The sequence below is a fragment of the Lepidochelys kempii genome, chromosome 7 (genome assembly GCF_965140265.1).
Source record: "Lepidochelys kempii isolate rLepKem1 chromosome 7, rLepKem1.hap2, whole genome shotgun sequence".
In the NCBI taxonomy this organism is placed as follows: domain Eukaryota; kingdom Metazoa; phylum Chordata; order Testudines; family Cheloniidae; genus Lepidochelys; species Lepidochelys kempii.
This window is the reverse complement of record NC_133262.1, coordinates 42324309-42348212: the sequence shown is the minus strand read 5'-3', so window position 1 is coordinate 42348212 and position 23904 is coordinate 42324309. Positions and strand designations below refer to the sequence as shown.

The following is a 23904-nucleotide window of genomic DNA, read 5'->3' as shown; positions in this document are numbered from 1 at the left end:
AAAATGAGCCCTGTGTGTCCAGGAGTGGGGAGTTAGGCTCAGGTGGTACTGAGAGGTCACCTTGAGTGAGAAACTGTTGCTCCTGCTCCCTGGGCTGCGCGGAGCCTGAACTGTGCTCTAGCGCATTGTCAATTGAAAGCCTCACTGGTGCCCCGGGGTGTGTGGAGCAGCCCTGCAGGGGGTCCGCTGCTGGTGCCGGGGCGCGAGGCAGGCTCGGTGCCGACTTTCTTCCCGGCACTGGGGCAGAGCGCGCAGTCCTCACTGCGGCTATTTTTAGCGCTGAAGCGCTCGGGGCCGCGGAAGCCTTCCCAGCACAGCTGAGGCGCTGTGACAGCCTGAGCCACCCACATTCTGCGCTGTCAATACAGAGGGTAAGGATCTCGCGGGAGACCCTGTACTCTTGTTAAAGTTTCTCCTCGGAGACTGTTGGGCTTCTTGCATCTGCTACAGAGAGGGTGAAGCCATGCTCCCAATTAGCTCTGATCTGGCCGGGGAGAGTGAGGGAGAGGGTTTAACTTTCCCCGTCTCCGAAGGCAGCTGCAGAGATTTTTCCATTAGTAACATTTTAAGCCGCAGGTCCCTGTTGCGACGAGCTCTGGTCTTGAGGCTTGCACAGTGAAGGCATTTTGCAGGGACGTGTGTTTCGCCAAGGCACTTCACACATCGTGAGTGCCCATGAGATCTTGGCATGGAGTCCTGACTGGAAACACACTTCTTGAATCCTGAAGCCCTTGGCATATTGAATTAGAAATGGTAGGGGAAAGTGTCTCAGCAGGAGACAAGCCTGAGGCAATAAGTGGTTTTTTGTTTGTTTTTAAACTAAGTAACTAAACTATGTAACTATTCTAAAGAAAGGGAAACAACTGGGATGTAACTAATAACTATTTCTATGTTCTTTGTTACTGTTTCCTACAGAGACCAGGAAAGAGAGGCAGCACTGCCCCGAGTCCCGTCTTCAGCCAAGGACGGTTGAGAAGGAACTGAGGAGGGTGCGGGATGCATGCACTCAGGAAGATTCCAACAAGACGGGAGATACCAACTGAGTGAGTACATCCTGACCAGGCACTGCTACTGAAGATCTCCGATCAACGGCGCCGGGATGCACCGTCACCTACAGTGGAGCACCCCCAGGGACAGCACTCAAAGAAGAAAAATTGGTTATTAAATCACTTTGTCCACATAACAAAAAGACTGGGCAACTTTACACTTGACCCAAGGAGCATGTTGCAATAGAAAGGGGAGATGCATCCTCTCAAGAGTAAATTTGCCTTTTGTCACTGTGCAATCAGTACTTGTCATACTCCCTTTGTTCAACCCTGCCTTACTCACAATTTTTAGTACATTCCCAAAGGCCATCACTGCACCCCAGATACAAATAATTAAGACAAAAAGAGATGGTATGACGATTTCAAGAATCTATGTAAAACTTACGAATCACTATTTGATTTTATTAAGTCTGTATCCTTGTCTTATGACTGTCTTTTACTGTGTTCTGCCTCAGATTCATTGTGCTAAAGAGAATGGGAGTGGTACCTGCTTGTCTACCCAAGCTCCTGGTACCAGCTCCTCTCTGCACCCCACTGCCCTTCAGCCCCCCCCCCAGCCATTCCACAACCCTCCTGCTCCTCTCTGCATCCCACTGCCCTTCGGCCCCCCCAGCCATGCCACCCTCACCCCCAGCTCCTCTCTGCCCTTCAGCCCCCCAGCCATGCCACCCTCACCCCCAGCTCCTCTCTGCCCTTCAGCCCCCCCAGCCATTCCACAACCGTCTTGCTCCTCTCTGCATCCCACTGCCCTTCAGCCCCCACAGCCAGTCCACAACCCTCCTGCTCCTCTCTGCATCCCACTGCCCTTCAGTCCCCCCAGACGTGCCACCCTCACCCCAGCTCCTCTCTGCCCTTCAGCCCCCCCAGCCATGCCACCACTACTACAACCACCCTCCTGCTCCTCTCTGCACCCCACTGCCCTTTGCATGCCCCCCCCCACCTCCTCATGCCTCACGTGCCCTGCCATGGCTGAAGGGTCATGGCTCCTTGGGACTGTTCCACTGAGACCAAGAGTAGAGCGTGCAGTTCGCTGCTGAGCCAAGCCCGCAGCTCGACTCTCTGCTGGCGGGAGGCAGGAAATGCAGGGTTTAAAATTCTGATGCCAGCTGTGGCATATAGCTGAGAAGGCAGCACCCCTACCGCTTTCCACAAGCATAGGCCACATTCTACCAGCCTCTGGCTGAAGTGCTGCACGTTGCAACTCAGCCCTATAGATCTCCAACCCCACGTGTTCACCGCTCATGATGCTGTGGAGGAGCCTGATTCCGGAGGCTGGTTTAAGATTAATTATGATTTAAAATAAGCTTTTTTTTTGGGAGGTGGGGGGGTGTTTTCTGGTTTCTATCCTATCTAAGGTACAGTGTATACCACTTAATAGCAATCCTGATGTTAACAGCTTTCACTTAATAGCAGCACTTTGCTTAGAAACGACCTGGCCCCTTGACTTCAATGTTAATGGAACTCGGATATTGGCAACAGGCATGATACTTCATAGCAACTTATTTTTGGAAGAAAGTCCTTGGCCACAGGCAGGTTTTCAGGGCTGCACTCATGCAAGGAAGCGCTGGAACATGTCCTCCCTGGCTGCAGGCCTGCTGCAAACTTAGCTGTGACCAGAAACCAACTTCCCACACGGGAGGTAAGGGGCTGGGGCACCCACATCCCCACCAAATTTGGAGCCCTTGCCAGAGTCCTAGCACTGCAGACTGGAAGCGGAGGCTGTAGGCAGGGCAGCAGCAGAGAGAGAGAGAGACAGAGACTGCAGCCTGGATGCTAGGGCTTTCCACAGGGAGTAGGGGCACTGAGACCCCACGGAGCTACATGCTACCTCAGGCTCTTCCTATCTTCTCTGGACTGCACCAGGGGCCCAGACTCAGCACATTCCAATGTTTCCTTCCCTAGCTGCAAAGTGCAACAAATGTAAAGGGTCTGGCTCAACAAAATAACTTACAAACCAAACAGAACAAGAACCTTTTTAAAGAAAAAAGGACTGAGGTAGTAGAGGCTCTGCTTTGCACATGGTAGAGTAAATTATTCCAATGCAAAGTGAATGCAAAGTAGATATGCAACTTCCAAAACCAAAATCACAGGCTTTTACATCAGCTGCACAAGTCTAAATGACTACATGGAGTGTAAGGCAGGGAAAGTGAGTGCCCACAAGTGTGTGGTTTGCATTACTACCCCAACTGGTGACCGAGTCTGGATGGACTTCATATTTAGCAATGCAACTGTAAGAAGTGTTACTACTTCAGTCATTTCTTGAAAATCACAACTTTATCGCTACTGTAACTCCATTGACACCATCTGCCATTATAAACAAGGTACTGACAACCATTTATGCCAGAGTATATGAATGACATGTTAACTATATATTTCATTCAATCTTTCTGAAGCTTGAGTTCAGCAAAACCTTAAACTTTAATCTCCTAAGGCTCCTGGATTATCTAAAGAATATGGTCTTAAATAGTGAAGGATTTTACATTTATAGAAATCACATTCCTGAAATTGCATTAGGCCATTCTCCCCAAGCACCTGAATTAAAGCTTTTGCGAGGTCTATAGCAGTCCAGAACGAAAGTGCATCCTTAGCCCAGCAATGCCTGCCCTTTATACTCTCAGTAGATGTCCACAGAAATGTAAATGATAAAGGCAAGAAGAATAAGCTTTTCAGGGGTAGAATGAACCGGATTCCTTGAATAGTCTGTGGTCATTACACCAACACTCTTAGCAGAAGGGTCAATGTGTGTCATGATTTCTTGAATCATGATCTGGAAAAAAAAATTGTTCAAATACTGTCTAGAGTAGAGGCAGCATGATCTAGTGAACAGGACATTGGACTAGGACTTCGGAGAGAAGTTCTACTCCCCAGCTCTGCTACTGGCCTTCTTTATGATCCTTGGAGAGTCACTTTACCTCTGTGCCACCATCTCCCGTCCTACCCCGTGTGACAGATGTGATGAAATAACATGGAACTAATCACTGAATCTGAAAGTTCCAAGATCAGTTCAAACACCATTCAGCTTTAGCTAATATTCTATTTACAATGTACAAAAATAAGAGCACTAGCACAAAGACCCATACCAGATAATACTCACACACAATTAGTGCCTCTATTATTCACACTGAAACACGCATTCTGGAACATACGGTCAATCTGTAGAAAAAAATTATTAAAAAAGGCCTCTATACCTTGTGATTTATACCTATTCTACACCAAAAGCCTACTTTCCTGCAAAGATATTTCAATGCTGCACTAATCACCTGTTCTTAACTGCATATATTTATAAGTTAAGTGGTTGCACTACTTCTTTTGATACAACATTCATCTGTATACATATCTCCTTGCATCATTTTCATCAATCTCCATACCAAATTATAAATTTGGATGTTTACCTACCAGAAAATATCACTTAAAACACACAGTATAAAAATATATTAAATATTATGAACCTGCCCTGCCTTCAGGACATACATTTTTCATGACAAGTACGGCTCTATATTACTTTTTAGGTATTCCTACTGTATTTGAATTATCATTATCATTTATTATTTGATCACCAAGTGTGCTTAACACTGTACAAATAGAACATTGTGTTCACAAAGGCACTTGCTGTCCAGTCAAGAAAAGCAAACACTAAATAGATGTAATTGTTTAATCAACGGTATTTAGGGGAATTTAAAAAAAAAAAAAAGAACAAAGTGTTCCTGGCAGCCCTGTATGAACAACCAGCAGGACTCTCCTTGGATCACACAGCCCTATTCCCCACCCTGAAAGCCAATTTGTGCACTAACAGCAGCTATTTCAGTGAAATTTAAATGTCAATACAATGCACTGTGTAAGAAAAGAAAATGATACAAAAAGTGGGCAGCATTTGATACAAAATTTAAAGACAATTTCTGTCCATTTATCTTGAAGATTATTAAAATCCTTAATGTGACTTCTGTAATATTGCTGATTAGGTACAAAAATGAGGTAGCGCTTCATTGATGAATCCATTTATTCCATTAATATTATACGGCTCTGATATGCCATGATTTTTCAGTTAAAAATGAATACTAAGTAGTGGAACTGATTGCACTGAAGTAATTGAGCACTGACTGATGATGCAAATCAATATTATGAATTTTTCCGCCTTAATTTCACATTCTTGTAAACAACATATTTCCTGCTATCCTTGAGATTTAATTAGCAAATGAGATATTTATAATATTAAGGACTAATTCATCTGCATACATATGTCAGAAAGGAGAGAGTCTGGCAATTTAACTATGTGCACAGTCATAGGAATAATATTTAGCCTGCATCTGACTGGCTCAGAAGGTTAATTCCCAACAGTTTCAGGCTTTCAGATGTTACTTATATAAGGACAAATCTTGATCACTTTCATCACAATACATGATTTCATTGGGAGCAAGAGAAGCAGGATCTGACCTGCTATGGGTAAAACAAACACTAGAAAACAGAGTTTCAAATTTGGGAATCAGTCCTGCTCCTTTAGTCATCAGGAACAGGACTGGGCTCTACACAAAATAGATTCCTGTATAATCCAACTGAAACATGTCAGCAACCGCAAATCCTTAAAGTATGTAAACTCATTATGAGTTATGTAAATCAAGGTGACTTTACATAAGACTCTTGCTAAAAACATTAAGCATGGATTCAATTTTTTAAAAAATTCTAATATTTTCGTAACTAAAAATAAGTCCAAGTTACAAATCCATGAAGTTAGGCAGAAGCAAAGGGGAAAACAGAGCAAATATGCTCACCATGCTTCTCACAGGAATACTACAAAACGTATTTTCCCATTAAATTCCATGGGAAAAGTTATAAAAGTTTCCAAGTCTGCGGGGTGACTTCATGTGTGAAAATGGATTCATTTGTATAACAGTACCTAGATATCTCAACTACATTCAGGTCTTCTTCGTGTTCGGTATTATACATAAATATAAGAAACTGTAAGCTCTTTGGCATATGCACTAAGACAAAAACAGTAAAAAAATTTAATAGTATCCTTATTTTACACTCTTAGAACGCAACAACTGCTTAACCTCATTCCTCTCAGTGCAATCTGACATCAGCACACAACATAATTATTCTATTTTCAGAAGAGAAAGAGGCAAACTAGCCCTCCTCCAGGCTCAGCCTCAGGTCTTTGCAGCATATCTGCAAAATAATTTGAGCCTCTCTAAAGTCAAGGAACCAAAGACATAGGCTTTATGAGCAGCTCCACAACAGGATCCACAACAGGGGGACTGAAACTACGTTGCGGCACCTGGTTGAAATTTTAATCACTATTTTTGCAACAAAAAATTTATACAGGAAAGTTATGAACAACATTCACATTAAAGCCTGCAAAAATCGAGGAACTGAGGCAGGCAGTTTCAAAGGCCTACACTTCCTATCTCTCAGCCTCACAGTTTCTTACTATTTTCTCACATTTTTAACGTAAAAAGGAATATATTCCAAGCCTGTAACTGAGCAACAGTTTATTGAACCATATTAATATTTTCCTGAAGGCAACTGGCTGATTACTATTAATCTATTCTACTCTATCCTATCCCCATCTACACCCCACAATATTTTTTCCCACATCAGAACCTATGAAAGTTAGTGTTATTTAAAAAGACTGAACAAAGAATCAGAGTTGCAAATCATATGGTCTTTGGCCAGGGTATGGACCAGATGACCTAATTTTTTAAATTTCTGAAAATCTATGAAATAGATACAGTATTATAAAAAGACAAGAATAACTGATCAATGCTGATTGACAAAATTAAATTAGACCCTCTCTGATTTGGTCATCAATAGTGGTTAAACCTGCAGTAATTATTTACAGTCAGGACCTGAATCACTTAACTGGGAGGCAAGACATGTTCAATTGTTAAAAAGAACCTTCCAAGGCCTTTCCAGTAGGTAATCAAAGCAACAATTCTTTTTAAGAAAATTACTCAGAATTTCAACTACAAACTGTATACTACTTATTTTAGACAAAATTGTTAGAAATAGCACATCATCTCTCCTGAACAACGTTAAGGTCTCCCACCCTCATCTCATCAATGGGAAAATGGTTAGTAGCAAAGGTAAAATGCCAGATATGAAGAAAAGCTTTTGTGGCACACTGGAGAAGGCAGGCAAGATTAGGGTAAAAAACGTATTCATACTTCTAAAGCATCTTATATCAGAGGTACTCAGAACACTTTACATAAACACAAATTTTTCAGACTTCACAATACTCCATGATGTAGTTATAGTTCACTTTATGGACTAGGATGCTGAAAACACAGTGAAGTCACAAGTCATACAACAATAAAATGACAGTGCCTGGAATAGAATCTGGAAGTCTGACTCCTGTCTTGTGCTTTTAGATGATGAAGTAATACCCGAAGGTAATAAAACTCTACAAATATGTAACAAAATGGGAAAGATCTAGACATTCTGCAATCCAAGGCCCGGTACTCCACAATGTATTTGTAGGTTTCAGAGTAACAGCCGTGTTAGTCTGTATTCGCAAAAAAAAAAAAGGAGTACTTGTGGCACCTTAGAGACTAACCAATTTATTTGAGCATGAGCTTTGTATTTGTATTTGTAATAAACTAGAAGCCACGAAAAAAGTTGTAAGAGAATAGAGAGGGAAAAACAAACAAAAATAAGCCAAACCTATTCAAATGGACACATTTAAATGAAACTGTTGCATTCATTTTAATCAGAAGAACTTTGTACCCAGACAGACAGAAGCAGCAGAGCATCAGGCTACTACCACCTTCCAGCTAAGAATTGAAAACACCACCACCAACATAAGGAAAGACCCTATGCACCCAAGTTTCTGCAAAAATATATTTTTAGGTCTGTAAAGGTCTCTCTCTCTCTCTCAAATCCATGACATTTTGCTGAAGTATTTTTATGGTATATACTACTTTATTACAAGCCAAATCCTGACCTCTTACAGAAAAACCTCCAGAGGAAAACAAAATAATTTAGTAAACCCTGAGAGTTCAAACTGGTGCAGCTGGAGATAGTGTCAGAAGGAGTTCCTTTCCTGAAAAGGGATTGGGATGAGGCTCATTGCCTTCAAACCCTCTGCTATTCCAATGAATCATTGGGAAGCATCAGGGATTTTAGAACAACTAAATGGAGGACCAAGAAATCCACACATTGCTCCCTAGACTTCTTCCTACTGGCAGCACAGCCTTATTAGCAGATCATCTACTCCTGCCTCTCACCCATACCATAAGATTACCATCTCACCCTCAAGGGATGGAGGGTCAACAGCAAGGGCCAGGTACTTGTGATATTTAGGCCCCAGTTCAAAGCCCATTTAAGCGTGTGCTGAACAGAAGCTGGATTTCAACAAAGGACTTAAACATGTGCTTGAAGTTAAGCATAGTGCTTAATAATGCTTTACTTAATCAGGGTGTCAACTGTGACAGGCTCAGCTTTAACTGTTGCAGGAATTTCATAAACAAACCTGGGATAACATGCATGTCAAAGTGTATCCTGGCCAAGTCTTCCAAAGCACAATTAGCCAAAAATGTGTGCTTTTGCACAATTGACGGTTATTGACATTTTCACATATCTTTCTCTAGAAGTGGAGATGACAATTTGGACTCTATAGCTTAGTTCTGAGCTTGTGTTCTTGTAGTTTTGAGTTAAGTTCATAACATTACCATACTGGATTTTACACAACTCCACAGCATCTCAGACAACTAACAATTAAAAATTCAGTAAGAACCACACACTGTACATGCACCAGCACATATTTTTCATCACTTGACTTTTTTGATCTGTCCAAACTTAGCAAAATGAATGTTGATCATTAAAAACCTGCCACTTATGAAATCTGAAATTTCAGAGTTCAGTTCTTAGAAGTATGCTAAATGTGTTTTAAGCTTCATTAGTATTTCTCTAATTCCAAAGCCTCCAGTTTTCAACAACAAAAAAGTCACATATGGGTTAAGGTTAACCCTGGAGTCTATCCATGGCAACTATTCAGAAAGTTGTGAGCAAGTGAAAAGATAAGCTTCATTGTTAGATGGAAGGTTATATATATATATATTATAATACAACACACACACAAGCCATTTTGGTCATCCAGACATTTGGGACATATTTCACACATGTGAATTATGAGGGAATATTTTTATTTAAATTTTTGTTTGCACTAGTATTTATAAATTAACTAAAAATAAAGATAAAATAAAAGTTATAGAATTTAAGTTTAACTCTATTGACCTTCTGGACTTTGGGAAATTTCAGCTGTGACTTGCACCCAGGAGAAAGAACAGAGAGGGGCTTACATTTTGCAGAACTTCCTTCCAAAATACAATATTGTGTACTTTAGTAAACACTGAAGTACATTTTTGGCATACTAGTCAATACCCTGGTAAGTAAACAGTATGTAGAAAAACAAGCACTCTTGCACAATCCACATGCATATGTATACAAGTTTGTGCATTCCATTTATTTGTTTATAACATAAAATGTCTGAAGTTTTCTGTTCCAAATTGTTTCATGTTTCCCAACATTAGTAAGTCAATTTCTTTGTACTGGATAATGTTGTTTCTGTATACTATTAAGTTACTATTAGTTCATGCTCTACTGTCCAGCGTTCTCCTTGAACACAGTATATATTTTTTTTTTTTCTTAATAATTAAGTGTGGCATCACTTACTTGGAAGGGTCATTCATCCATTTTAATATTTGATAGTTGTGTAAAAGTGGGTAAAGTCTAATTCTTTAACACCATCACACTTAGTAGTCCCATTTGTAACAATGGGAGCATCCCACAAGGAAGATTTGCAAGGAAATCTTGCACTTACAAGGAAGTGTAAGTCCTAGTTATTTCATTCTGCTAAAAAACAAAGTTAGGCAATACTGTTATGAAGGAAAAAGCTTTGATAAGAATGACAAGGAGAATTACCTGGTTCAGGGTTGGTATAATTTATGTTGGAAGCTTTTATGAGTTTAAATTATTTGAAAATGGAAATAGTATCTGGTTGCCAAATATTTCCATTTCAGCTACACAGTGTAAAACTTATCCTGTGCATATTTAATATATAAAATATACCTTTGTAGCAAACATAAAAATACATAATTATTCCGTACATGATCATTTTAAGTTTCTTTCTTGGTATATTGTGACAGGAACTGAGTTCTAACAAAGTTAATCATCTTGGTCTCTGTGAAGAATATAGTGATAAGTGTTGCTGCAAAGCACAGAGCTCCCACAGTGATGTGAATCAGCCTTGCAAGCCAGCCTTTATCACAGCACAAGAATACCTACAAAGAAAACAAAGTAATCAAGCAGTTGTAGAAAGATTACTCATGGAGAGGTGGATGCTCTGCATCAATGACAAGTAGGCTCTAATACTTCTCTTGACCACAATACCAGTACTACTGAGGTGGTCATCCGGCTGCCAGTCTCAGGCAAAGCAATCAGATAGATTTGGCTAGCATAATTTGAACCTACAAAATATTATAGCTAATAATGGCCCTATTAATATTTTTAGAATACAATTTCTATGAAAATAAACAAACATTTGGTATATACCTGATCATTGTAGAAGTTATATGCCATCATATACCATTCACTATGCACACATGAAGCTAATTGATATACTTAGGAAAACTATTTTCTTGTTATGTGTTGAGATTAAGGCTACACATTCCTTCATTTCTGCAACCATATATCCACCTATGTTTAAAAGACGGACGTATTGGAAATCTGGGGGAAAACGGTTACCTACTTTTTGTTAACTGTTATTCTTCGAGATGTGTTGCTCATGTCAATTCCATTCTAGGTGTGTGTGTGCCCACATGCACAGTCACTGGAGATTTTTGCATTCGCGGTATCCATAGGGTTGGCAGTGATGCCCCCTTGAGTGCTGCGCTCATGTGTTGGCACATCAGGCGCCACCAGCCCTATGCCCTCTCAGTTCCTTCTTGCTGACAACTCCGACAGAGGGGCAGGAAGGTGGGTAACGGAATGGACATGAGCAACACAATCTCAAAGAACACCAGATATGAAAGGTGGGTAAGTAACCATTTTTTCTTCGAGTGCTTGCTCATGTCGACTCCATTCAAGGTGACTCACAAGCAGTATCTATGGAGGTGGACTCGGAGTTCGTGGTCGTACAGCTTGCAATACTGGTCCACCAAAGGCAGCATTGTAACAGTAGCAGATACAGGCACTAATGCAAGATGAGATTCTCTGGGTCAACACCGGACAACCTTTCATCCTGTCAGCCACTGCGACAAATAACTGTGGTGACTTATGAAAAGACTGGGTCCTCTCAATGTAGAAAGCTAGTGCCCTTCTGATGTCCAGAGAGTGCAACCTGTGCTTCCTCCTCTGACTTATGAGGTTTAGGGAAGACGACAGGTAAGAATATGTCCTGAGTCATATGAAACTGCGAAACAACCTTGCGTTGGAAGGCCAGATGTGGTCGCAGTTGAACCTTGTTGTTGTAGACCGTGAAGGGTGGCTCCGAGGCAAGTGCCCTAATCTCGGAGACCCTGTGGGCAGACGTTATTACCACCAAGAAAGTGACCTTTCAGGAGAGGAGGGAGCAAGAAGCCAGAAGCTAGAAGGGGGCTCCCGTGGCCCGCAACAGCACAAGATTTAGGTCCCACAGAGGAACAGGGTCTCTGGTGCGAGAGCCCTTGAGGACCCTAGCAATCATGTCATGGGCAAAAACCGACCTGCTCTTGATCGGAGGATGAAAGGCCAAAATATCAGCCAAGTGGACCTTAACAGATGAAAGAGAGAGACCCTGGAGTTTAAGATGCAGGAGATAATCCAGGATTAACTGCAGTGAGGCCTTCTCGGGGTCAAATACCTTTATCTGAAGTCCAGCATGTAAACCGTTTCCATTTGGCCATGTAGGTTGCTCTGGTAGAGGGCTTTCTGCTACCCAGCAGGACCTGCTGGACACCAGCCGAGCATATCTGCTCATCTGTATTCAACCATGCAGCAGCCAGGCCGTCAGGTGCAGCACCCTCAGTTTCAGCTGTAACAGTCTGCCATGGTTCTGAGACAACAGGGCTGGCTGGAGCAGTAGCTGTAACAGGGCAGCCACCGAGAGGTCCAGCAACATACCAAACCAGTGCTGGTGCAGCCAAGATGACACTATCAGGATTACTTTTCCTCTGTCCTGCTTGATCTTCATGAGGTTAACTAGAGATCTTCTAGATCAACGGCACTGGAGGGAAGGCGTACTTCAGAGCCCCCGACTGCGGGAGCAGAAAAGCGTCTGACAGAGAGCCTCTGTCAGTCCCCCGAATCGAACAGAAAGTGAGACACTTTCTATTGTGCCTGGATGCAAACAAGTCCACCTGGGGAGTTTCCCACCTTTGGAAAATTATGCTGACTAGCTCCGGAGGGAGCAACCACACGTGGCAAGACGAGAAGGTCCTGCTGAGGCGATCTGCCAAAATGTTTCTCGTCCCAGGGAGGTGTGCGGCCACGAGATGAATGGCAAGCTGAACAAATGTTCCAGACCCTGAGGGCTTCTTGGCAAAGAGCTGAGGACCAGGCTCCACCTTGCTTGTTGATATAGAACATAGCAGAAGTATTGCCCATCAGGACTTGAACCACCCTGCCTTTTATATGAGGCAGAAAATCTTGACAGGCCAAGCATACTGCTCTGAGCTCCCTGACATTTATATGTAAGGAGCGATCGCAACTTGACCAATGACCTTACATACCAAGAATGCCCAGGTGGGCTCCTCACCCCAGATCCAAACCAGGATAACTGATGGGGCCACAAAGGGGACTCCCTCCAACACCGAAGCGGGGTACAACCACCAGCGAGCGACGACAATATGTGGTCCAGAACCTTGACTACTTTGTCTATGTTGTGCCTGCTGGGGACACAGACCGACACCAGTCACGCCTGTAGGGGCCTGAGACGGAGCCGTGTATGCCAGACCACATAAGTGCAATCTGCCACATGGCCCAACAGCCTCAAGTACGTGAGAGTGGTGGTGAGAGTGGTCTTGCATATATGAGATTAGGTTTGACATAGCACAGAATCAGGCTTCAGGGAGGAAGGCCGTGGCCTGAGTAGGGTCAAGGACCACTCCTATAAACATTATGCGCTGCACCAGAACTAACATCGATTTTTTTCTCATTTATGAATAGACCTAGATTGTGATATGTGGAGCAAATCAAATCAAGGTGCCACCACACCTGATGTGGAGACCAGCCCTTGATCAGCCAGACATTGAGGCATGGGTAAATGTGAACACTGCAAACACCTCAGGTAAGCGGCCACTGGCGCCATGCACTTTGTAAATATTGTCGGGGCTGATGAGAGACCAAAGGACAGTGCCGTGAATTGGAGATGGTGCTGGCCCAACACAAAACAGAGGAACTGTCTGTGTCCTGGGAAAATGGAAATGTGTCATTAAAGTCGAGGGCAGTACACCTGGATCCAGGGAAGCGACGATGGAGGCCACGGAGGGCATGTGAAATTTCAACTTCTTGAGATGTTTGTTGCTTGATGCTTGTTGAGGTGAGGCAGGTCCAGGATGAGTCTTGGGCCCCCTTTTGCTTTCGGGATTAGGAAATATTGGGAATAGAATCCTTTTCCCTTCACATCCCGAGGGACCTCCTCAACCAGTCCCAACATTAGGAGGTTTTCCCACCTCCTGAGCGAGGAGTTGCTCATGAGAAGGGCCCCTAAAGAGAGACAGGGAAGGGATGTGGGGGAGCAGTCGAGAACTGTAGGGTGTGGCCAAGGATATTGTGTTGAGCATCCAACAGTCAGATGCCACTCGTGACCATGTCAATCGAAAGAGGCACAGGCAGTTGAGGAAAGAACAGGAGGGTAGATCCAAGTACTTGATTGGGTCGCTGTACTAGGTCGCACCTTCAAAACGCCTGTCTCTGGACCCCATGTGTTCCAAAGGTCTGGGTTGAGTCGGGTTGAGCCTGGGTGATAGAGATCTGTGCTAAGGTGATCATAGGCGGGAGGCTGGCTGGTATCAGGAGTGTGGGGACCTGTGCGTCGGTTCCGTTGATCTGTGTCTCATGGAAGGAGAGTGCGGCGCCAGGGACCTGTGCCTTCAAGCCGGCGACTGATGTCCTAGGCTGTGGGGACAGGAGTGAATGCCTGTGATTCAGGGACCAAAGGTGCTCCCCTACCCTTTGGGGAGGTTCCATGATTGGCTTGTCATTGTGCCGTAGGGCCTTAGTCACTGCCAGCACCTGGCGTGGCATTTGCTGTACTAGTAGGCCCACCAGGTCTTTGGCCTAGAAGTCAGGATCCTCTACCGCTCCTGAGTTTCGGATCCTTGGCTGGGCTAGGGGGTCCAACCGTAGCATGTAACTTTGGGGCGTGCATGTGGCCTGAACTTGGTCTTTTGCCCAGAGCCCCCTTCCCCTCCTTTGACGGTGCCAGGGAGCCCTTTTTCTTTGGACACTTCTTGGGCACCGGCGAGGGGGGGAAATCAGTGCTGGGAGGACCCCAATGCCAGCAGGGCCGTCACACCAATGCCAAGGTGCTTGGAGCGAAATCCGGTGGGGAGGGCTCTGATGTCAGGCGCAGCATGGTCTCCATCAGGAGGGCTCTCAAGTGGATGTCCCTCTCCTTTTGGGTTCTGGGATGAAAGTTTTTGCAAATCCTGCACTTATTCTTTATATGGGATTCTCCCAAGCACTTCAAACAGCTGCTGGGAGGATCACCGAGAGGCATCGGCCTGTTGCACAATGAACATAGATTAAAGCCCGGAGAACAGAGCATAACCCGCTCCAGGGTGAAGTTCCAGCTGGTACTCTAACCACTAAACTAAACACTTATTTAAAGTGTACCTACAAACTATATAGAAAGGGAATAACAATGGGCTATTAAGAACTGCTAACACTCTTGCTGTGCAAGACAAGGTGATCCGACCAACCTCTCGGGCAGTAAGAAAGAACAGAGGGCATAGGGTGGCGGTGCCTAATATACCAACACATGAACACGGCACTCAAGGGGGCACCAGAGCTGACCCTGCAGTTGGTAAAAATCTCTGATGACTGTGTACATGGGCGTGCACATGCCTAGAATGGAATTGACATGAGCAAGCACTCGAAGAAGAATCTCCCTTTCCAATATAAGCTCTAGCTTCTACCCCTCAGAGCCATGGGATATTCGACTTAATTCATGTAATCGTTGCCACAGAAAATCTTAAGCTGCAGGACTGAACCTTGCCCATCTTCTACCCTAGGTAGGTGTAAATGGGGGAGGAATGCCACATACTGGTGAGGGGGTGCCGGGGCAGGGGCAAAAAAGAGGGAACATTTTTGTGGCAAGTTTTTTTTTTTTATTGATTGCTGTTTGAAGCTGTTGGGAGATTGGAGATATTGAAATAAGATCCATGAAGATTGATTAGTAAGCAGAGAACAGATGGTATGGGAAAAAACAGCATGATTCATTAATCTATCAGACCCCTGCCACGTGGCATTGATAGATATTCTGTACATACACACACACACACACACCACTATGTATGGTAATACCCATGTGATAAATTGCATTTATCATCATGCACCTTTGTCTCATATACATATATACCATATAATCAGCCTTGCAAAATTGTAATAGCATTTTATTAGCCTATGCTCATACTCTACTTGCATGTCCTTTAGTTTTTTTATTATCAGAATCTCACTAATTATATTTTCTAATTACTTGACATGAGCAAACTTTTACAAGAATGATAGTGAAATCTGAGAAACACTCACCTCTGAAAAAACAGTGACTACTCCACTTATAATATAAACAAAAATTAGTGATGGCGAGAGTAGCAGCCCTTTCAAAGGTCTGTAAGAGCTCTCTTTGAAGTAATTGTAGATATAGTGAATGCTGTGTGCTATTCGAATACTCATATTGAAGCAGTTTGCAAGGATAAAGCCTACACTGCCTTGCCACTGAGTCAAGAAATAGGAGACGCACAAGAATGTGAAGGACAAGGCCAGCATAACAAAATTGAACCTAAAGGAAAAAAGAGAAACAAGTTAAGCAATGTTTCAGAGGAGCAGCCGTGTTAGTCTGTATTCGCAAAAAGAAAAGGAGTACTTGTGGCACCTTAAGAGACATCCAATGAAGTGAGCTATAGCTCACGAAAGCTTATGCTCAAATAAATTTGTTAGTCTCTGAGTTAAGCAGTGTATGCAGTGAAAATATTTATCCATTATCACCCATGTCAGCAAGAGTCCCACAATTTTTTCCCCCTAAAAGAAGAAACCAAATTATGGTTAATTTTGAACATAAACAGTAGGGTAGGGATCAAATTAAGAGGTGTTCATAAAAACGGCTCGCTGAAGGGTGTGGAGGAAAACAAAGGAAGAGCCACATTAAGTGTGAGATTTTTATTTTTAATAGTGAACTATACATTTCTGATTTCTCTTACCAGATTTGACTAATTAAGCTTGCAAAATCTGAAGATTTCTACCCTATATTATAAATTCTTAACAAGAGGCACATTCGTAAACTTCTGTAAACCTTGGTTAAAAATTTTACTTCACTTACAAATCAGCACTTTGAAAAGATCATGCAAGTCAGCTGGTTCAGTCTAAAATCTCTCTCGGTATATGAAAAGCAAGAGTGCAAAAGTCTTGTAACAGGGAGTTGTTGCACGCTGCTGAATAAAGGCCTGTTGCTAGTTTTAGTAAGGCCAGCAGTCTGTTAGCCTTTATAAATAGAGAGGGTGAAGGAAGTTGGGAGATGAAGCCCACCTCTTAATAGAACAGAACAAGGTTCTGACTTAAAAAAACAAAGCCAGATGGTCATTAAAACTTAATATATAACTGTATAGTTATAGCCTACTTAATTTCTGGGACTACATAGTTTTTTAAAATAGCCAATATTGGGAAAGGGCTATAGTCTAAATAAAAACACTTTTGGCAAGAAATATTAATCTATTTTAATTTGAACTAAAGTGCAGTAGTAATTTTTAATATGGCACAGTTCAATATTATATACACACACATACACACACACCCCACTCTTTGCATGTGTGTAACATCTACTAATTTTCAGCAAGCACTTATGCATGTCTTCCGGATTGCTGGACATGTGGTTACTCCAACATGAAGTATATGTGCAATCAGTGTGCAGAGAGCTATACCAACCATTTTGCCCCTACAGAAACTTAGATGAAAATTTACTTCACTTGATCCAACTTCTATTTCTTTATAGTATCCATAGAAAAATATCCAGTTGATACATGATCATCCTGAATTGCAACAAGTTTATTAGTTGAAAGTCACACCCAGAAAGACAGCTAAAATAGATGTGAACTAATAACTAATTCAGGAAAATAGGGATTAATTCAACATTACAGCCCTAGTCTAAAAGACTACAGTGAATAACTTCAAGGCAGCATTAGTACAGCTGATAATGACAAGTTCTGCTGTCTTCCATTATATGAACACTCTGCAGCTGTTGTATTTCCCAATTAAGCACAGATCATGAATCTGCAGCCTTAAAATGCATTGTACATCTGACAAAAACTGAAAATTTAAAATGAGACGCAATTAATATAGCACTTTTTCAAATCAACAGAAAATAATTATACCATGACAGCAATTATTCTGCCATAAGGTTGTGGTTAAAACGCAGTGTATGCTGCCATATTTTTGCCTAGATTGCCAAAAAGACATGATAGGCATACAGTCTCACGAAAGCAGGCAATTATCACAAAATGTGTTAAAAGTTAGCTTTAAAATCTAATAATAGTAACTAATTTTAAAGTTTCAATTTTGGGGATTATTTTGATGAAGTGAAATAAAAAGTTCACAATTGGAAAATTAAACTTTTAATTAAATTGACATTTAAAATGGATCAGTGGCTCAGACATTCAAACCTGTAAAGTCTGATAATTTAATCTAATAAAGACTTTGGTCAAAACAGTATACATGTTTAAAATATAAATGTGAAAACTTTCTCAGTGCCAAGTCACATGACATACAAACCTGTTTCCTCAAGGCAGGATGTTTGCCAATCCAAAAATAGTCTTATGAATATTCTTATATTACTATGCTATTTTGGCAGTCCTCTTATATTGATAACTATGTCACTTTTAAACTCACCAATATGCCGCAGAAATTGAGCTGATGGGGGCGGGGGGGGAGGGGGGAGTTGACACTAGGTTTTCCATGAAAGAGTCCTTTGACAAACTTTTGACAAAACTTGAAGTTCAATGAGTTTTATGTATATTATTTAATAAGACAGCTATTTCATGATGTATTATAAAAACCCTGGACCAAATTAACTGATATACTGCCTAATACTCTGTCTTTTGTGCTGCCAAATATTTATGTTCACTTGCCTAGAATTAATAAGGTAATAAGACATGGTGTACAATACAGTATTTAGTGCTTATATATTTTTCTTTAAAGGAGAGTCAAATCTATAATTGAGATTGGCAAATTCTTTATAGTGAAACCCTCTCCTTGAAAAAGTTTGGAACCAAAAATTTTTTTCTAGTGCCACTTAACAGTGACCAAAGCTGGTAGTCATAAGCATTATGCATCAACCCTTCTCCCAGTCAACTAAAACAGCCTCTGCTGCACATCAGCACAGATTTCAGAAAAATAGGAAATAATTAGCAATTAAAATAGTCAACGAAATATGAGAAAATATAGACAGGAAATTTCATTCATTCAGAAAAATACTTGAGATGGAATATTTTTATAACTGAAATTTTTAAATTAGATGTATTACTAAAGCAATATATTTTATAATAAAAAATATTGCTATTATTGGAAGATACTTTTAAAACTACTCAATGTGCACATGTATGGAAACTAAGGTTTAGGATTTTTTTTCCCCCTCAAATATTTTCTTCCATTTCATACTTTGACTAGATATGTATTCTGTGTATATAACGTCCAAATTTATATGTGCCCAAGTTATCCAACTAATTTATATTTAGGCTGCTAAATAAGTAGCCTGTTTTTCAGAGGTGCTGAGAAGCTATGAACACCCTTTAACCTCAAAGGGAGGAGTGGGTGCTGGCTGCAAAGCGTAAATCAAGTTACTTACTGAAACACATACGTATGGATTTAGGTATGTAACCTTAGGAACCAGAGTCTAAACATTTTGATCATATTTATATTAGTTGAGAATGTATCACTGCTTTAGAACTGGCACTGAAGATGTGAAAATCAAAACTGAAGCTTAAGTGGTGAAACAACAGTGTGTAAAAAGGCACCTGAATTTCAGAAGTGTTTTTCCCACCCCGCTCTCCTCCCCTTAAGCCTTCCCTCTAGGTACAGATGCACTGTAGACTGACAGTCACACCTGCAGCAAATTTGCTTTTCGGGAACACTTTAGGGGCTATTAATGGATCCACAAACCTTCTTGCCTACCTGTCTACCTCCTCTTTGCACATAGAAGCAAATGCAAAACATTCTGTTACTCCATTGACAGCAAGTAGGAGGACATATAAAGAATAGCAGCGCAGGAGACCAGGACCTAAAAAACAATAAAACAATAAATGAACCAATATTCTTATAATGAAGCCTCATGTATATACTTCTTATATCTACTGGTGCTCAAAGATCAACCCCACAAATGTTTTCAATGATGATTTTACCATTACAGCTACTTTCAAGTTCAATCTGTAATCTAAATTACACAGGCATGTTCCTATCAATACCATTACAAGAAAATGAGTAGACTAAACAAAAAGCCAAGGACATCACTTGTAGCTCAGATCTTTTTTTCCCCCATAGTCAAAAGGATATTTTAATAGTTGAGATTTCTTTAAGAAAGACAAAAACTTGTTAAATCCAGCATTGTCTATTGTAGAGGATTTAGGGAATAAGTCTGAGGCTAATTCTCAAGAGGTGGAAGCAAGGGAGAAGATATATACTCCAGCCCGGATATATTGTCATAAGAAACAGATAGCAACTGTGCTAAACTGGGAGTTACATGAATATTTTTAATGGGACATAGGTGATTTATAAAGGAGTTAAAAATTCTACACCTAGTTTTGGAAACTGGTTTAATGTCCTTTAAAAAAGAAAGATTCCCACGTGAACTTGTAAAGGTGAGAAAATTACAAAATGGCAGCTAACATTTCAGTTTGCTTTGGTAGCAAAAAATGAATGTTGGCAAATGAACTCATATCCCAAAAAACAGACTTAATTGATCAGGGTTATTACACTGTGCACTATCCCTCTGTCTCAGTTCTGAGGAGTAACTTCCTGAGCAGCCACGGTACAGCACATATCTTTAAGGTGAAGAGAAAGTCTTCAACTCTATGCAGATGCACATACAGGCAATCAAAGTCAGGCTACAAGCACGCAAGAAAAAAGGGAAATGAAATAATTTAACACAACTGACAGATACTCAAGGAAAATCAGGGTAGATACAAAAGTCAGCATGTCACATTTAGGAATTCACCTTCATAGGACCCAATCCTGTGAATATACTTGAGAGTGACTTAACACACGAGTAGTCCTCCTGAAGTGAAGAGGCTAATACCTTAAGTACAGTTAATGTTTGATAGATTGGGCCCACAGTGAGTAACAGCTGTTTTCATTTCCCCCTTTACATTTTAGAGGGGGAAATAGGATAGCAAGTGATGCAAGCAAGGGGATAGAAAATGCTCTCTTGATAAAAAGAGCTAACTGCTGCTAATCTATAACAACCCACTTTCAGAAATTTCATTTTCCTGAAATTAATAAAAATCTAAGAGGATTAGTGATAAAATATGTACTCAGAACAGATGTATTGACAACTGATGCATGTCATGTTTCTTTATTGCTAAAAATTCTCTATAAAAACCAATGTGGGCTTCCAAACATGCATCTTAATCTGTCAAGAGTCCAAAGTTCTTGAGGAACAGGTGGTAATATTTAAGTCCTTATATTTATTGCTCACCCTCTTTGATTGTATTTTGCACCATACTATCAAATTGCAGATTAAAGGACAGCAGAAGCAACAGCAATTGTTACAAGCCTATGTCCGGCCTACCCCCTTAAAGATAAGTAACAAGGGTCTTCATGGAGCTACAATGTCTCTCAAATTAATTATCTTGAAATTGAATAAAGTAATTGCAACTTTCTTCCTGTTATTCAGTTAGTGGTATTCAAAGGACAATGTTTCACACTATAAAGCTCCTATATATTCCATGTAATAAATTGTGTTGTAAGGTTTTCCATTTTCCTTGTAATTTTTCAGTATTAAAGATATAAGTGTTTGTCAGTCAGAATATTAATATCTTATTGTGGCACTGTCAGTGTCTCCAGATTGAAGTGAAATGTCTCAGGAAGGCTGACCCTTTAACTGAAATTGCGCCCAGCCTCAACTGACAGATCAGCTGCCTCCCAACTGAGAGAAATCAGCTAGGGATCAGGCAATTATAAAACCTAACAAGTAGCTCAGCTGGGAAGAGATCTGCCAGGAGTGGGGAGGCTCTGGCAGTAAACCCATGGATAGGGTGGGGGAAGGAAAGTTACAGGAAGCAGGTTGGCACCTGTATCAGGCACTGGAGCAGGGTGACTCTCAGGCAAGTGGCCAATAGATAGCCAACATGTAGGGAATGCATAGGCTCCTCCAGCAGATCCCAGATTAGGGGCAGGGATAGTTGATGTGTTGATTTTGTGTTAGGTAGAAGAAAGCCAGGAGAAAAAGGACTTGTACCAGTCTCTAGGAGTAGTGTCAGTTCTTCTGGGCTACGAAGAAAAGCCAACAGCCTATAGAAATTATTTTCCAGTTGTACGTTTTACCCTTTAACATGTAAAGCTGCACTGAAACTGTTAAATCTTAAACCCAAATCACCCCCAGTGAATACTACTGAGACAGTGATTACTGTTTTGAATAATCTAACAGCTTTGAATAATACATATAACGATTGCCACAGACCTGCATCATAATTTTATAGATTTACAAATAGTATGCTCAGTACAGAAGCAGTTTTCAAATAAATGTTTTTGCTAGTCTTAAAAAAAAAAAAAAAAGCCACACACAAGACACAAACACACCCTTCTTTGTTTTGTTGACAGCTCTGATACTTTTATCACAAGTCTCATAATACTTGGTGTTTTCCTCAACCTTTGGCTCCTGGAATCATGTAATTAAGCAAGCATCTCAGCTTTCCATGTTTAAAAATAAAGAAGTTTGTAGCCCTCTTGGTTGCAAAGCAAGCCTTCAGAACATGACCCTAAAGATTCAGAAGCTGGAAAACCAATAAAAAGAACCCACAATATCTTTTTTGTTGGGACTGTGGAAGATTGACTCATGATTTTTGCTCTCTTGGGGTTGGTAATACTGCATTATGGAATAACCAAACACACATTACCTTTTAAAGTAACTTTCAACCATGGGAAATCTTGAAAAAAATTATGTGATCACTAATTAAACTCTCCAGCAGATTAAAACTGAAGATAACTACTTAGAGCTTGAATACTAAAAACCAAATTCTGGACTCAAATAGACAAAACTAACCCACAGGCCTCCACGGGAGCTGGATATGTATGCACAAGGGAGGAATTTGGCTCTAAATCCCTGTCAAATGTGATTTGAAATGAAGGATAACAACAATAGGTTATAATGGAAACCTACAGCTGCACTGATGAACTGGACACACACAAAACTGTATATAAAATGCATCTGTAACACCACTCTCATAAAGATATCCATTATTATAAACATACCAGTTAATTGCTACATAAATCTGAAAATGCAACACATGGAATGCCCCCCTCCCAAAGGATTACCCTGCAAAAAGAATAAAATAGAACCCTACAAATTATTAGCTTCAAATCTGTCTAGAGCCAAATGTAATTACATAGTGCTTCTAAGCAATGGTCTATCTTCCATGGCAGTTCTCAACGGCTACCTGGCAAGTTGGTTCCCTAGTGCCGTTAAATTCTGAAATTAGGGGTGTATAACTGAACAAACGGATGTAGCAGATTATCCAAAGTGAGGTCAGTGCAGGATACTGTAGACAGCAATGCAGAAACTCATGCACAAGCAGATAGAAGTGCTTTTCTACTTATCAGACAATTTTGCTCGACAGACAACATGTGATTTGTAAAATAACTCAATAAATCTGCATCTTCTGTTCAGAAAGACTTCTAAAACTGGCAAAAAGTGATTAGTTACCTGATCCCGAACTGAGCATTGAACCTCCATAAATATCCAGAGCCAGTTGAGAATAGGCGTAGCCAAAAACTGTAATGCTCAGGCCAACCAGAAGCACGAGTTTTAACAATGACTCTAACACTGCTGCAGCCATTGCAATATCATCCTAGGGAAAGAATTTTATAATCTACATGAATCAGAAGCTACAGAATTCTGCAGTTTATTTTCATGGACATTTTCACAAAGAATTACTTTAAAAAAGAAGAGCATTTTTCTACTGCTTTAGAGAGATGGTAAAGGTTTCTTTAAGTTTTTAGAGTGGTAGCCGTGTTAGTCTGTATCAGCAAAAAAAAAAAAAAAAAAAGAAGTACTTTTTTCCCCCTACTGTTACACCTTCTTGTCAACTGTTTGAAATGGTTTCAGAGTAGCAGCCGTGTTAGTCTGTATTCGCAAAAAGAAAAGGAGTATTAGTGGCACCTCAGAGACTAACCAATTTATTTGAGCATTTATTCGTGAGCTACAGCTCACGAAAGCTTATGCTCAAATAAATTGGTTAGTCTCTAAGGTGCCACTAGTACGCCTTTTCTTTTTGAAATGGGCCATCCTGATTATCACTACAAAAGTTTTTTTTCTCCTGCTGATAATAGCCCACCTTAATTAATTGGTCTCACTACAGTTGGTATGGCAACATCCATTTTTTCATGTTCTCTGTGTGTATATATATCTTCCTACTGTATTTTCCACTGCACGTATCCGATGAAGTGGGTTTTAGCCCATGAA

At 40.9% G+C, this 23904-nt stretch overlaps 1 protein-coding gene across 1 annotated transcript in view; it reads right to left on the bottom strand.

Annotated features, from left to right (window-relative positions):
• Nucleotides 1-1963: 1963 nt before the first annotated feature.
• The window catches only part of RFT1 (RFT1 glycolipid translocator homolog), a 39436-nt gene continuing 17495 nt past the window's right edge, over nucleotides 1964-23904 (bottom strand). The window contains exons 10-13 of the mRNA XM_073352394.1: nucleotides 23146-23290; nucleotides 19401-19506; nucleotides 15771-16020; nucleotides 1964-10321 (exon numbers count right to left, since the gene is read on the bottom strand). Coding sequence (XP_073208495.1) covers nucleotides 10157-10321; nucleotides 15771-16020; nucleotides 19401-19506; nucleotides 23146-23290 — 666 coding nt within the window. The 3' untranslated portion in view covers nucleotides 1964-10156. The remainder of the gene's footprint in view (nucleotides 10322-15770; nucleotides 16021-19400; nucleotides 19507-23145; nucleotides 23291-23904) is intronic.